The sequence below is a fragment of the Camelina sativa genome, chromosome 20 (genome assembly GCF_030686135.1).
Source record: "Camelina sativa cultivar CO46 ecotype springtype chromosome 20, ASM3068613v1".
NCBI classification, from domain to species: Eukaryota; Viridiplantae; Streptophyta; class Magnoliopsida; order Brassicales; family Brassicaceae; genus Camelina; species Camelina sativa.
The window spans coordinates 7,824,417-7,840,397 of NC_141899.1; the positions used below are offsets into that span (position 1 = coordinate 7,824,417).

At 31.2% G+C, this 15,981-nt stretch overlaps 2 protein-coding genes across 3 annotated transcripts; both read left to right on the forward strand.

Annotated features, from left to right (window-relative positions):
• Positions 1 to 6,551: 6,551 nt before the first annotated feature.
• On the forward strand, positions 6,552 to 8,576 carry LOC104770013 (uncharacterized). Of its 2 annotated transcripts, XM_010494361.3 has the most exons (8): positions 6,552 to 6,836; positions 6,964 to 7,213; positions 7,310 to 7,518; positions 7,609 to 7,670; positions 7,795 to 7,836; positions 7,927 to 8,052; positions 8,141 to 8,226; positions 8,305 to 8,576. In XM_010494361.3, the coding sequence occupies exons 3-8, from the start codon at positions 7,317 to 7,319 to the stop codon at positions 8,390 to 8,392; spliced, it is 606 nt and encodes a 201-aa protein (XP_010492663.1). In that variant the 5' UTR covers positions 6,552 to 6,836; positions 6,964 to 7,213; positions 7,310 to 7,316; the 3' UTR covers positions 8,393 to 8,576. The 2 variants fall into 2 exon arrangements, with proteins under 2 accessions (XP_010492663.1, XP_087362372.1); XM_087506246.1 differs by having other exon boundaries at positions 6,597 to 7,213.
• A 4,404-nt stretch (positions 8,577 to 12,980) lies between these two features.
• Positions 12,981 to 13,757, forward strand: LOC147918582 (uncharacterized). The gene has a single exon (XM_087503595.1). It carries the CDS (start codon positions 12,981 to 12,983, stop codon positions 13,755 to 13,757), a length of 777 nt encoding a protein of 258 aa, XP_087359721.1.
• Positions 13,758 to 15,981: the final 2,224 nt, after the last annotated feature.

Sequence of the window (15,981 nt, forward strand, 5' to 3'; positions counted from 1 at the left end):
AATAAAAGACTCAAAACAAATACAAAAACTATGGTTAAAAACCTATAAAATGTAGACACATCAAATGCACATTGGTTGCTTTCCAAGAACCATCAATCTGACAACGAGGTGAAAAAACCTAGACATCTGAATATGAAGATGGAGCTGACATGACTACCGTAAAAGAGAGCGCCTATTCCCAGGCTAAATTATCGCCCAAAGTCTAAGTAATTATATCATTCGCCTCTATCTCTTAACTTTGATTTTTTTAATGGCCTTCCAGATTGCCCATAAAATCCATGGTAATTGAAGAAGTTGATCAGGATCGCCCTGTTGAGAGGCGTCCCTCCAGAAAGCAAAATCCAAATTCGAGTACACCGACTCATATGGTAAACCCTCTGACAAGACCAGAGTCAGAGATAAATCCCAAACTTCACACGAACGAGGACATTCAAAATAAAAACATAATTAATAGTTTCAACCGTAGAGTCGCATCTTTTACATCAAATATCATATTGAACACCTCGGTGTATCTATTTACTTACTAAAAAAATTACTTTATATTCTTTGATAAATTTAATTTAATTTTAAAAAAGTATAAACCAGCACATCGGGCGGATCCTAATCTAGTCTTATATAATATGACAAGGTTTTTTCTAATTTTGCCTGCCAATGCGACACTTAGCACTCTATATCTGTGACACATGTCTCTCTCATTAATCTTAAATTAAATATTTTTTATTTCGTTTTAATTGATATCTTATATGGTGGGGTTTTTAAAAAAAATTACATTGTAACAAAATATATTTCTTCCAACTTTTAGTTTCAACGTATAATATATTTCCTAATGAAATCATATACAATATAACCAAAAAATAAAAACTACTGATCCAACCAATTTGGAAAAAATGTTTTCATTCTTTGAAAGTAAAAATTGAAACAAATTAATTTATGATAGACTAATTTAAAAATATAGAATATGTTCTAATATATTTTTAAAAATCACATTGTATTTAATAATCATATATTTTGTATTAAAGACAACAATCATATATTTTGTATTAAAGAAAAATAAAATAAATAATTTATATTTAATATTCTATAAGTTACAGTTTGACTGTCTTTAAAACGTATGTACTAAAAGAAAAAAAAATAACATAATGGTATCATAACATAATTGTATAATCACCCCATTGTTCCAGAATTTGACACACTTTTCTTTTCATGAATTTTATTGAAAATTTATAGTATAAGATATGTCATATTTTTTTATATCATGGGCCATATTTTAGTATGCATTGTTCCAGAATTTTTAAAATTAAGAGAGATTACGAAACAGAAGTGTAAACATTAGAGCATATGGTAAATCGGGAATACACTTATTTATTCAAGATATTCATTGGTGCTTCATAATCTCATTAGTATAGATTATTAGTATAGTACAAAAAAAAATATTTTAGAGGTTTGGGTTATTGATTGGATGAATTTGAATCGGTCTGATTTCCTTTTTCACATATCATATTTTAAACTTTTAATCCCGCTTACCTTTGAAGATATATTTTGAGAAAAATTTAGGAGTTCCAATTCATCAAAATCTGATGGAAAAATCCTCATCATATATACTATAAGTTAAAATATTGTTAATAAAAAAATACAGTTATTTAGATGTGAGTTAAAATAAATTAGAAAGGTAATCATGTCATAAAATTAATTGGAATGTATCTATTGTTGATATCAATTTTTCTGATTTTGTCTTCCCTCCCATCTACACCAATAATGTTGGAGAATTCATTTTTTAAAAATAAAAAGAACATAACAAATAAGAACAGAGACAAGAACTAAGAAATAACCCATCATCATAGAAGTATAACATATTTTAAGAATTCATATAGAGTTTTTAATTCACAAGAAGTTTGTTAGGAGGCTAATTGAAGAAAATCAAATCGTAGCAACATATTGTGGACTCAAGAAGAAAATCAAAAATTAAGATTGAGTTACATAATATATAAAGTTGTAAAACCATTCACTGAAAGATAGATATTTGTAAAATAGTTTTCTTTCCTATTGAGACTAAAAGATGTTTTTTATTTATTTATTTTCATGGTTAATGAGAGCTATTTACTATGTGTATTGGTATATAAAATATCATTTTATTTTTTACTCTAAAATAGAATTAGTATAAAAAAATAAAGATGAATATAGAGTTACTCTAAATAATAAATATAGAGTAATCATATTATTTACTCTATTTTATAGTAAGATATAGAGTAGGGTTGGAGCAAATGTTACTCTATAATATAGTTTTGACTTTAAAATAGAGTAGGATTGGAGATGTCCTAAGAACCTAACAATTCATCATAAAACAATAAATCCAAAACAACAGAATTTTGAGGGATTTAATTACATAAATTACTTTTTCCAATATGAGATATATTATCATAACTAATAAAAATAAAACTAAATATATCTCGCGCATCGCGCGAGCCTATTTCTAGTATATATATATATATATATAAAGTGTTAAGAGATTTTAAGATAAGGATAACGATAATGATGCTCTAGTGAACCTTATTGGGCTTGTAATATGTCTAATTTTTTCTTCAAACTGGAGGAATTCTATTTTGAAGTTGGGTTTTACTCTAACCCTATTCCATTTTGGAGTTAAAAAATAAAGATCTCCAAATTGGAACGAAAATGACTTGAAACTTCATTATGAAAATGGAAATGAAGATAAGTTGGATATAGACTAATACAATATCAAAACAACTTAATTTATTAAATTAGAGTGGGCTGTTACAGTTAGTATGATAATGGAGTGAAGAATTTTTTTTTTCTGCCAAAATCCCTTGAATCTATGGATTTAGTTGTGTAATTAAATATCGACAATGTACAGGTTCACGCAAACATGATTAAGACCATTAGACCATCTCTATTGGTCATTTTTTGTTGAGTGTCTAAGTTTTTTTTTTATAGAATCAATTTCAATGTTATTTAATGAATAGTAGTTTTATAGTGTCTTAAAAATGATAAAAATGTCTCCAAAAATATATTTAAGACATTGTTTTGACACTTTAAAGACACTTGCTGTTAAATATTATTAAAATTAACTATAAAAAAATTTGTAGACATCATCCAAGTTTAACTAATGGAGATGCCCTTATAGTTTAGTTCACATAACGCTCCCAAAAATGATTGTGAAGCGGAAAAATTTTGACCCAAAAACAAAAAAAAAACGAAAACGTTAATCAGAAAAAGTTATTTGTAATTCAATAACCAAAATTACCGTTCCAAAATAATAAATGCCACGTGCGAATGTGTGTCACTTTTTAAAAAGCATATTTCCTAAACTTTATTTTTTATTCTTGTTTTTTTCCAGCTCATATTCGTGAACTGTTTTGATATCATTTAATAAATAGAATAAACAAAAACAAACGTAAATATATTAAATTTTAATAATTTTATTCATTCATCATCTCATGTGTGGTAACTCTCCCAAAATTGTTTATGGCATCGTCCATTGATTCAGTGTTGATGATATTTATTTTTGCTTTGATTCTCGAGCTAGACGATGTAAAATACACACCATCATGGGCACGTAGTACGTACACTGTCACTAAGCAATTACTACTATTTTCTTTTACACGTTTGGGTATTTAATTTGTAGGAAAGATAAAGGTACAAACAACAGAGAATCTTGTCACCTTTTTTTTCTTTGATAATTTGAATATTATAAATTTTTTTACACATATCTTTCATTTATGATATTTACTCTCTAGCAAAAAAAAACTCTTAGTAAAATAGATAGGAAAATATAAAACGACCAATCAAAATAAACTTTTTTATAATTTGAAATTTCGTACAAAAATAAAGATAGTAAATCAAATTGATTGTGATGACAAACAAATATTAGTCACACTGAGATATTTATGTCTAGAATTGAGAAAATCTGATTAGTTCTTTACTTATTACAATTCAGTTCATTTTAAAATTATGAATATTTGAACAAATAACATGTGATTGTGTTCTTCCCCTTGATCACAGCTTCCATATATCCTTTGAATTGTTAAGCTACATACATTGTTCTCAATGTTATTTCTTGACACAATGTTCCTAATTAGCTCTATTGATCGAACCATATTGCAAACCCTTCCCAAACTTATGATGCGATGAGCTTCCATGATTTATTACTTTATTTTTGTCTGTCCAGATAAAAATTATAACTGGATCAGATGTTCATCGAAATTTTCAGCAAATGAGTTTCATATGAGAACGTTTCTGCTGTGGATCTTACAATGTTAAGACGAAGAATAGTCGGCGATTAACTTTCTAAAGTTCTCATAACTTAAAACAGAAACTAATATTCTTCGTTCATTGAACCTCACGTCTTATATCATTCAGAAACACATGTCATCATATATTACTACAAACTTAAAAACTTTAACAGATATTCTATATGTTACATATTTATGTAGAAATATAAAAATGTATTTACGTTTCTCTTAATTCAAAGATGGGTACATAACTAACATATTATTATGTCATGTTCCTAAATCCTATAATCTATTGACAGCTCCTTTTAATTTGTGTTTTTAAGTGTAGTTTGAATCTATGGGTTTTAGAGAAATGGTTAGAAATGCATGATTAGGAACCGTTATATGTAGTTTAGTTTACAAAACATGATTAGGAACCGTTATATGTAGTTTAGCTCACAAAACATGATTAGGAACCGTTATATGTAGTTTAGTTCACAAAACATGATTAGGAACCGTTATATGTAGTTTAGTTCACGAAACAAAGAACAAAAAATATAAAGCAGAAAGATGAATGGATAGAAGACTTGTATCAGAGAATTTGACCCAAAAACAAAAAAAATTAACGAAAACGTTGTTCAGTAAAGTTATTTGTTATTCAATAATTAAGAGCCAAATTACCGTTGCAAAATAATAAATGACACGCTAGCGAATGTGTGTTGATTCTATGTATTAGCGCAGTCGCATATATATGGCCAAATCCCCTTGGTATGTTTATAGTTTAACACCCACTTTTAGATGATGCTTTAGGATTATTATCTTTGGTGTGTTAACGTAAAGTAGGTGATTTTCTCACAAAATTAACACCAAATAATTATTTTGCCTTTATATTATTGAAGTAGTTTCCAGTTTAAAATCTCAAATTAAAATTCAATAAAATAAGGTACACCTATCTTTATGGTGAGGAAGGTTACAGTAGATATTATACAAGTTTTGATATCATCATTTAATAAATATCTACTGTAACCTTCCTCACCATTATTAAATGATGATACAAGTTTTGATATCATCATTTACTACGTACATCTTTTAAACATGTATTAAAATTTATTTATTTTATTCTTGATTTTTTCTAGCTCATCTTCGTGGACTGTTTTGATATCATCATTTAATAAATAGAATAAACAAAAACAAACGTACAATATTTAATATTTTAATAATATTATTCATTCATCAGCTCATGTGTAGTAACTCTCCCAAATTTGTTTATGGCATCGTCCATTGATACAGTGTTGATGATTTTTACTTTTGTTTTGGTCCTCGACTCTCGAGCTAGACGATGTAAAAAACACACCATCATGGGCACGTAGTACGTACACTGTCACTAAGCAATTACTATTTTCTTTTACACTTTTGGGTATTTAATTTGTAGGAAAGATAAAGGTACAAACAGTAAAGAATCTTGCCACTTTTTTTTCTTTGATAATTTGAATATAATAGATTAAATCATATAATCGATACATCTCCTTTATCATTTGTTAAAATCACATAGAAGAACGTGGTGATTATTGAATATCATTTAGAAACAAAGTAAAACAGATCACGCCAAAAAGACATTTGAAAAAGTTAAGAAACTTGCCACTATTGATTCACTGACGAATCCTTCTTTTTTTTCCTTCTCAAGGTTTTAAAGTAAAGTAGGTGATTTTCTCACAAAATTAACCCAAATAATTATTTTGCCTTTATATTATTGAAATAGTTTCCAGTTGAAAAGCTCAAAGTAAACCTCAACAGGATAAGGAACTCCTATTTTAATGGGGAGGAAGGTTACAATAGATATTGTTTTCTGAATTGTGCTCACAATCTTAAAACATTTACTATATCTTTTAAACTGGTATTAAAATTTTATTTATTTTATTCTTGATTTTTTCCACCTTATCTTCGTGGACTGTTTTGAGATGATGATATCATATATATAATATATACGAAAAAACAATCGTAAATATCTTATATTTTAATTAATTTATTCATTCATCAGCTCTTTTTTTTTTTTTTTGGCAAACTTCATTCATCAGCTCATGTGTAGTAACTCTCCCAAAAATGTTTATGGCATCGTCCATTGATACAGCGTTGATAATATTTTTTGCCTTTTATTCGCTTTGGTTCTCGAGCTAGATGATGTAACACCTTTTTACGAGAAAAAAAAAAGTCACAAGAAGACATGCATGCTGATAAAACACGCCATCGTGGGTACGTACTACGTAGACCGTCCGTCACGAAGCATTTACTATTTACTTTTACACGTTGGGTAATAATAAACTTGCTGCGGCTTTATAACGAGACCAAGGCTTTCCTCAAGTTTTACTCAAACCACCAAAACTCAAACCATTTCCTCAAAATCTTTTTCCCCTCTCTTTGATTTGTGGTAGGTCTTATGAACCAAATACGGCCAATTGTAGTAGCTCTAACAAACCATGAAAACCGTTCGTATGTTGGTAGGTTAGGGGTTGGTCTTCAAATGTTTAATGTCACCTACGACACAGGCATTCATGATATTTGGATTCCAGAAGCAATCGGCGGAGTCGACTCAGATGATATGGGTTTAGAGTATAATTATTTGGCACCTACCTTTGATGAAAATCCAGATATTGATTTCTTTTTTTCTTAATGAATTCTTTGTTTTGTTTATGTTATGAAATTTTCCAATTTTTTTTTTTTTTTTGCTATGTATCAGGAACTCCAGGCGCAATATTTAAAGAGAATAGTACTGTCTTGCTACATGGAACTAGGCGAACGGACGTCTTTGGTCTAGGAAGTCCAGGTCATGTTGTCGTTGTCGGCCCACAAGAATTTGTCGTTTATAACCACGTCAATCCAACTGATTATTATATCGATCTTCCACATGATGGATTTGTGGGACTAAGATTACCCACTCCAGCCAATCATCTCCCTCCTGGTTATGGAGCCGGTGCTAATCCTATTTGGTAATTATTTTTTCTGATTTTGTTGTAATTAATTAATATTTTAAAACAAATAGGTTGGTTGTTTGATAATGTATAGTTAATTGATTTGTATGTTAGGTTGAGGATGATGGACCAGGGTTTGTTACGAAGGAATGTATTTTCCCTTTATTTGCGAGAATTTAATCTGAGAGGCAGCCAGGGTAGTCATATAATGTTTGGAGGTGTTGATAGGAATGCATACCTAGGCCGAATCAGATACTATGGCCTCGTCGAAGATGCGTATAAGTGGATCATCCATATGCAAACTGTTTGTGTTGCGGGGCACGGTAACTATGTATCATTATTTTTTTACATAAAGATGATTTTCTTTTGGCAAATTAACCAAAGTTTTATATTTTTATTTCTTCACGCTGCAGAACAATTCTGGTGGTTCAAAGCCGAGATAGATAGCGGCTCTAAATACATTTACGGGCCATACGTAAGTATATTGGTTGAAAATTTCATTCATATTTTTCTTTTTCTTTTTTTTTGGTTAATTCATTCATATTTTTCTTAGTATATATTTCTCATTTTTAATTTTTTTTTTTGCTGCATACATATAGGAAATAATTAATGCCATCAACCGCCAAATCCTTGATCGAGAAGTAAGCTGTATTTTCAATATATATATTCCCTTTTTTAAATTTTTTTTTTTTTTTTTTTTGAAAGATTTATTCCATCATTTTCTTTTGCAGGTTCCACTTCATGAAACAGCATTACTTACTAACGAAGAGCTGGCTGTATCAGATAACTTTCGTGAGGTGCGATTCACTTTCGGTGGTGGTGATGAAAATCACGTTTTCAACCTTCTCCCACAACACGTATGTGTAATCTGTAGCCTTTTTTTTACTTTCTTATTTATTTGGGAATTGCTTGTTAACTAATGATCATACTTTGAAAATTTTGTAGTACATCTGCGAAGATGAAGATGTGCCAGACAGATATAGTACAGTCTTTAGACCAAGAGTTTTCGAACCTGAACAAGAACCATGCTTGTAAGTTAACATTCTTTAACTTTATTAACATTATTTTTTAAAGTTGATTATTAACTCTTTTTTACTTGACACATGCAGTACTCTGGGACTTCCTTGGCTCCGGCGATACCACACGACGTTCGACTTTGGGCAAAGGAGGATCGGATTTGCCCGTTCTGTTGTGTAAGGAGGATCGGGTTAGCCTATGATGCAGCCAATAATCTTCTCATTCCCGCTTTGTTTTATGATAAGAATCTATGATTATGTAATATTATTTATGACAAAAATATGATTAGACTCTTTGTGTGTCAGTTTATTCAAAAAAGACTCTTTGTGTGTAATATTATTTATGATAAAATCTATGTGTGTAATTTTCTTTACTAGGTAATACTATTTATGATAAAACTATATGCGGGATAATGTATGTAAACAAATTGATGTAAAATTTGGTTTTAACAAGTTATGTATTGTAAAATAAGTGGTGATAATATAGTATATGATTAAAGAGAGGGTGCACATTTCTCAATGAGATATTAATTTATTTTTTATATATATGATTTTCTTTTTATTGGTGGTGAAACAACACACTAGAACCGGGTTTGAAACATCTCGGATTACATTTAGAAATTAGAGTTTTACTGTTACAAGGTTGGGAGGTAGTAGTTATTTGTAACCACACCAACAGAACATTCTAAAATATTGTTGAGAATTTGTTAAAAATACTCTTTTTGATATATCCTTTTTTAAAAATACCTTCTTTTTTGGACATTTTTATTTTTGCCATCCATTAATTTTCAATGACCATTTTACCCTTAAATGAAAAAATATTTTAATCAATAAAAAGAAAATAAAATTTTCCCGCCAAAAAATTTCCGACATATTTTCCCGCCAAAAAATTTTCGAAAAAATTTTCCCACCAAAAAAGATGTCCGAATTTTTTGGCGAGAAATTTTTTTCAAAAACATTTTGGCGGGAAAATATGTCGGAAATTTTTTTGGCGGAAAAATTTTGTTTTTCTTTTTATTGATTAAAACATTTTTCATCGAAGGTAAAATGATCATTAAAAATTAAAGGAGGGCAAAAATAAAAATGGCAAAAAAAGAGAGTATTTTTGAAAAGGGATATATCAAAAAAGGTATTTTTAACAAATTCTCATTTATTAAGGTAAAATAAACAAATATTTTCAGGATTAATTTTTGAAAATATTGGTTAGATATGAGACATTTGCATATTTTCTTGAAAAAAAAACAAACCAGATTAACAAAAAAAAAATCAGACCACTTTTGAGTGTTAGAATTTAAATAGATTTCCGTAACAAATAGATTTGGAAAGATATTGGTTTTCATCTACCATGGATTGTCTGGTCTATTTGGAAAGATAGGAATAAAAAAATCTATTAGGGTTTTGAGGCAGAACCAGGTGATGTTCTGATCCAGGCGGCTACTGATAAGTTGTTATGGGAGGAAGCAAGATCCTCCTTTTCGACCTTGTCTGATCCTTTTATCTTGGAGGATCAGACCCCCGTTCCCCGGTGTCAGATCAATGGATCTTGGAAGGCATCAGATCTTTTGGAAGGCTTAGGATGGTGGTTTTGCAATAGTGAGGATGTAACGCTGTTATTGGGAGCACGGAGTCAGCGTCGTGGACCTTCACCTCTTCATTCGGAGCTTCAAGCTTTGCTTTGGGGCGATGGCTTCCATTTTAGCCTCAGGCGTTGACTGTCAGTTTTTCGAGACGGATTGTGCTGAACTACTGGCGATGGTGCAGTCTCCCGATGATTGGCCCGCTTTCTCCACCCTACTAGATGAGTTCAGTTTACTCCGCTCATCCTTTCTCTCCTTCATGCTTTCGAGGATACCACTCAGTTCTAACGTACGGGCTGATATATATATATATATATATATATATATATATATATATATATATATATTCCAAAATTAAAATATACAATCTTAAATAAGTAAACTGTTATTAAAATCATGGTTATAAGTTAGAAAAACATAATATATATGAGACTAGACGAGTTTTCTATCAAGAAATAGACATACCACTTTTCTCTTACTGTTTTTTAAATGTATTTGTCTTTGTTCATAATAAAACAAATCCAATTATCTTTTTGTCTACATCGATTAAAAATAAATCGAATACTAAATTGGTATCAGTTTTGATTATAAATTGTTAATAACAATCCTAAAAAGTAGGCTTGAGCATAGAAACAATACCCAAATACCTAATCTGGAAGCTGACCCGATAAACCAGATTCGGGTTAGGTACGGATCCTATTGGTTTCTATTTTCTAATGCATGTGGATTTGGGTTAGGATCGGATAATACCCGGTATCCGTTCGGCTACCCATCAAATCCGTATATATAAATATATTTAAAAATATTTATAATATTTAGTATTAATATAATTCAATTACCCATAATTATAATTTTGAATATTTTAATTAGTTTTATATCTAAATATATAAAAAAATCAAAGTATCTAAAATTATTTGTTATAGATAAGTTAAAACTTAGCTAAATTTATTTAAATTTAATTAATTGTAAATATTTTTCGGGTTATAGGTAGTTTGGGTAGTAATCGGGTTCTCAAATTTGTAACTCAAACCAATCCGAAGTCGATAGTATTCCAACCAAACCGAATCCATATATCGAAAAATATCTAATAGATTCTATTTTTTGAAATCCCAACCTGATCGATTAATACCCCAACCTGAACGGGTTACCCGAATATTTAACCCTAATAAAAATAGGTTTACAAAGATAAACCGTATATACATTATATATTGCAATTTGATTACAAACTTAGTTTTTGAAATTAATCCGCACGTATGTGCGGGTCCAAACCTAGTAACGATAGAAAACAAATGAGAGAAATTAGGTTTTAATGGGTAATAACTAATAAGTGATTTTTTTTGGGAAAATTATATAAAAAAGGATATTTTACCCAATTTTTGTCCATCTATACTTTCTTTTGAAAAGTTTGGTCAAATAGGTTTTAGGGGTTAATAAAAAGTCAATAATACCCTTAATTATATTTTCAGATTTAATTTGTTGATTTTTATTAACTGAAATTAAGAAAACAGTTTGAACAAACTTTTTGCTTTTGTTGGGTCTTATTTTGAAATCGAGTGAGACTTATTTGGGTCTCGATAACCTTACAATTGAGAATACAAAAAATTTTGTAAAGGAGAAAAAGATTTTAATCGAAAAAAAACCTTATTTTGCCGTCCGCCGTCTCTCTCCGTCATCTGGTTCTCACCATTGTCTCTCACCGTCTCTCCATCTCACCGTCTCTCCGTCTTCACCATATCTCCTTCTTTCGCCGTCCGCCGTTTCATTCCGTATCTGGTTCTCACCATCGTCTCTCACCGGCTCCCCATCTCACCTTTTCTCCGTCTTCACCATATCTCCATCTTCACCATCGGTTCATCTCTTCATGAATTGGGTATGTAGAATTCTTTATTTTATTGCATGTCGATTATTTTGATGTATTAGTTTCTTGAGATTATTTAAATTTTATAACTTGATTTCAACCCAGATTTGTGTAAATATAAGTTTAGTTCCGTTTTGCATCTTGAACATATAATTCTTGATTTTTTTGCATGTTGATTATTATGATATCTTAGTTTCATTAGCTTATGTCATTATTTAAAAAATCGATTTGAGTCAAGATTTGTGTAAATATAAGTTTTTTACAAAAAAAATCAATGATTTTACTTAATAATGTGAATATGATGAAGTTGAAACTCTTCGTTTGTTTTATTTTTAGTATTATATTGACTTTAAAGGAAAAATTGTGGACCAGGGCTGATGAAACAAGATCGCATAAGCTAGTTGTTGAACACTTTTTTGTTGTTTTAAACCTAACAGACAAGAACGATAAGGTGAACTAGAGCGTGATCATCAGATCATCAATACTGTTCCAATTTCGATTAAAAAGGTAAAGGTTTATATCTTAACATACACATAGTTTTATTGTCTTTTAATTCATGTTTCTTAGCTTGTCTCTTCTTTGCTTGTTGAGTAAGCTTATTTCATAAATATACAATGATTTTACTTGTTTGTTTGGATTTAATTTCGTAAGCAGAGTTTTTTTTGTTCTTAAATCATAGCTTTAGTAATCTGTATTTTCTTAAACTAAATGCTTGTTTGGTAGGAATTATATCTTGTTTGTTGACCTTATAAGCATTATATTTACTCAAATTCATTATCTCAAGAAATTGAGTAAGCATCATCTCACAGTTTGGTTGCTTTTTGAGTATGTTATTGTTTTTAAATCATGTGTTGCATCTAAATGATTAATAAATAGAGTTTTTTTGTTCTTAAATCATAGCTTTAGTAATCTGTTAGTGTTTGACTCTATTGGTTCTATTGGGCTTATGGGTTGACTCTATTGGTTCTATGGACTTATAAATCAAACTTTTTAGCAATCTGTTTTTTTTAGATATTTTAAAACTAACAAAGAGCTATATTACAAAAAAGCTGATTAACAATGGGTTCATTTTGGTATTTGACATACGTCTCTACTTAATTTTTGTTTAATTTTCAATTCGTTATTGGTTCCTTTTTTAGTATCATCACTCCGTTTATATCTCTCCATTCGGTTCCTTTTTTAGTATCATCTTCTCATTCTAATCTCCGTTTGTTGTATTGGCTCTTACGATTGTGTGCGTGTGTAATTGGATTCATACGCATATTGTGATTGGTCATACGTATATTGTGATTGCTAATTCACACTAACTCATCTTTTATTTTTTTTCTCCAGGAATGGAAAACAAGTATCCTAAGCGGCTTATAGAAGTTGGTAATGAGCCACAAGTTGGCCAGATAAATAACTCATGTCGAATGTCTATTTTACACAAGATCAAGAGCGCATTACCAGTAGAGTATGAGATTGTGAAGGGTGATCCTGTTTTCGCACAAATCTTTGCATTGTATGAGAATGGGCTTGGGTACTCAGCTCAGTTGATATACAGCATGATGTGTAGGCAGTTGGTGACTAAGAGAAGACATGAGCTGTGGTTTGTGTTTGGTAAGAAGCCGCTTAAATTCTCGACGCAAGAATTTCATGCAGTTACTGGGCTCAAGTGCAATGATGATTTTAGTGGTGATTCAGAGGGATGGACAGATGATAATGGGTTTTGGAGTAAATTGTTGAGGAGAGGTGGTATCATTACCATTCAAAGTTTGATGAAGACCCACCTTGAAGCAGCTCCATCGTGGGGGAAAGAAGAAGATAGAATTCGGTTTGTATATGTTTGTGTAATTGTTGGGTTGGTAGTGGCTAAGGATGAGAAGAAAGCTATACCACATTCATACATCAAGGTGATCATGGATCTTGAGAAGGTTAGGACTTATCCTTGGGGTCTTGTAGCTTTTGACCATTTAGTTAACTCTATCATGGAAGCAAGAAAGAAACTGAAGAACCCCATAAGTTACATCCTCAATGGTTTCTCATATGCTCTTCAAGTTTGGGTTATGGAAGCAATTCCTGTCATTGGAGAACCCCATCAACCTCACATTGTTCTTGTGGAGAAGAGATGAAGCGTTATTTTAAGGAACTGGTAGACTCTTCTTTTAAGAGCTTTACAGAATCGGTTGGGGAACGATTGAGCACATTGGAGAATGATGTTTCAGCAATCAAGTCCATGATATCTAGACCAGCAGAAGTGAATCTCAGTCCAACAGAAGCGGATCCTAGTCCATCACGAGTGAAGCCCAAAACTTTGGTACGTAAGAAGTAACTCCCTACCTTGTTCGATATAGTTATATTGTAATCTGCCTTGTTATATTGTAATCTGTTGTGTGGTCCTTCCTTTCTGTTGTATCCTTGTTTGTATGTGTATGTTGTAAACATAAAATAATACTTATTAACTTATGTGTTGTAAACTTTAACCAAAGCTTTTCATAATTTTTTTTTTTCTGACATGTTGAACTGTTTGATTTAGATAATCTGTTGATAGACCTTAATGTAGATACACAAGACTATCTAAAGAACAGAGTAGGACACTTATCTCAAAAGTCTGTTGTGACCAGATTTGATCCTACACTGAGTCCCAAAGACGCAGGTAAAGATGAACCGGATGCGGTGTTGACTTTCGTTTCTGATGATCTATGGAATGCTTTTGAAGAGTGGAGTAGGCATCTCGAGTATGTGATTCATACATCTTTATATAAATGTTATGATTTATCAAATTATTTTTTTAACCTTACAATTTTTTTACATTTACAGAAACATTCAACTGGGTCCAACTTTACTTGATCAAGAATTGTTTGACCGGGTCATGACAGGCCACAAATGGCTTCGAAACAAGGTACGTGTCAATGTTTTAAATATCATACTTTAAAAGATTCTTTAAGTTAGACAAACCTGATTTAAAGTTGGACAAACCTGATTCTTTAAATATTTTCAGGAAATGGATGCAATGATGTATATATTTCAAGAGCATACATCTTTAGGCCGCCTGAACTGTGATCGTGTTGGTTTCATGAATTGTTAGTTTAGCGTGCAAGTCAAAGGCGAGTACTTGAAGTTTAGATTGGCAGGACGAAGTCACACGTGGAGTAAACTTTTGTTAGACTACGCCAAAGGTGAATTGCCATCTCATGGAAAGACAGGAAAAAGTTAGGCTGTAGATTTGGACAGAATTTATGCACCGGTCTTCATTAACGGTAATCATTGGATCTCAGTTTGCATTAACTTCATCCTAAGAACTATTGAAGTTTTCGATTGTAATCAGTATCACAACATAAGACACGTTGAGCCATTCACACATGTCATCCCTCGTCTTGTCAAGGAGATTCACAAAAAGATTGATGGGAAAGCTCCATTGGTGACTCAATACAAGATCATCGAGGTTGCTATGCCACCTAAGTTAAATCGGTCAAACAGTGATTGTGGAGTTTATGCACTGAAGTATATCGAGTGTCACATGCTCAATCTACCTTTCGAGTTGATAGACGATGAAAACATCAAGTATGCTCGTTTGAAGTTGGCAGTTGATCTTTGGAGAGAAGCAAAGGATCCTGAGCTAATTAAGAGAATGGAGACTTATGAGCCTCCAGTGTATGCTTCTGAGTTTGTAGACCTTTGCTAGTTTTTTTGTGTCTTTATGATTGTTTTGTAAATGATAGTTTTTGATGCTTTTGCTTGTTAGACTAATATAATACTCATTAGTATTAATCCTTGATGGTGTTGCTTTAGGACTAATATGAGACTCAATAACATAAGGTCATAAGCATAAGAACACAAAAACATACACGATTTAAATGTTAACATCACAAAAACATATCCGATTTTCCAAATTGTCAAAGAGGATGAATCTCTAATCTCCAGAAATGGCTTACAAAAGTCTCAAGGTGCATAAAATATAAAAATTCAGGAAAAGGAAATAAGTGTCTGAAACCCAAGAAAGCAGACTTGTCCATTAACTTCACCAGACTTCACCATACTTGTCTACAAACTTCACCAGACTTGTCCATAAACTTCACCAGACTTCACCATACTTGTCTACAAACTTCACCAGACTTGTCCATAAACTTCACCAGACTTGTCCATAAACTTCACCAGACTTCACCATAATTGTCTACAAACTTCATCAGACTTCTTCAGAATTCTCTAGACTTCAGCAGACTTGTCCATAAACTTCTCCAGACTCCTCCAGACTTGTCTAAATACTTCACTAGACTTCCCAAGACTTTTCTATAGACTTCACCAGACTTCTCTAGTTATGCTTAACACTTTTTGTTAGTCTTGTTTTTTGTACTC

Excerpts from the sequence above, each read along its gene's own strand:
- LOC104770013 (XM_087506246.1), top strand. The coding sequence starts at position 6,897 with ATGAATTCTTTGTTTTGTTTATGTTATGAAATTTTCCAATTTTTTTTT. Across the intron at positions 7,519-7,608 it reads TGTTTGTGTTGCGGGGCACG|AACAATTCTGGTGGTTCAAA; the intron begins GTAACTATGTAT and ends TTCACGCTGCAG. Across the intron at positions 8,053-8,140 it reads TCAACCTTCTCCCACAACAC|TACATCTGCGAAGATGAAGA; the intron begins GTATGTGTAATC and ends AAAATTTTGTAG.
- LOC147918582 (XM_087503595.1), top strand. The coding sequence starts at position 12,981 with ATGGAAAACAAGTATCCTAAGCGGCTTATAGAAGTTGGTAATGAGCCA.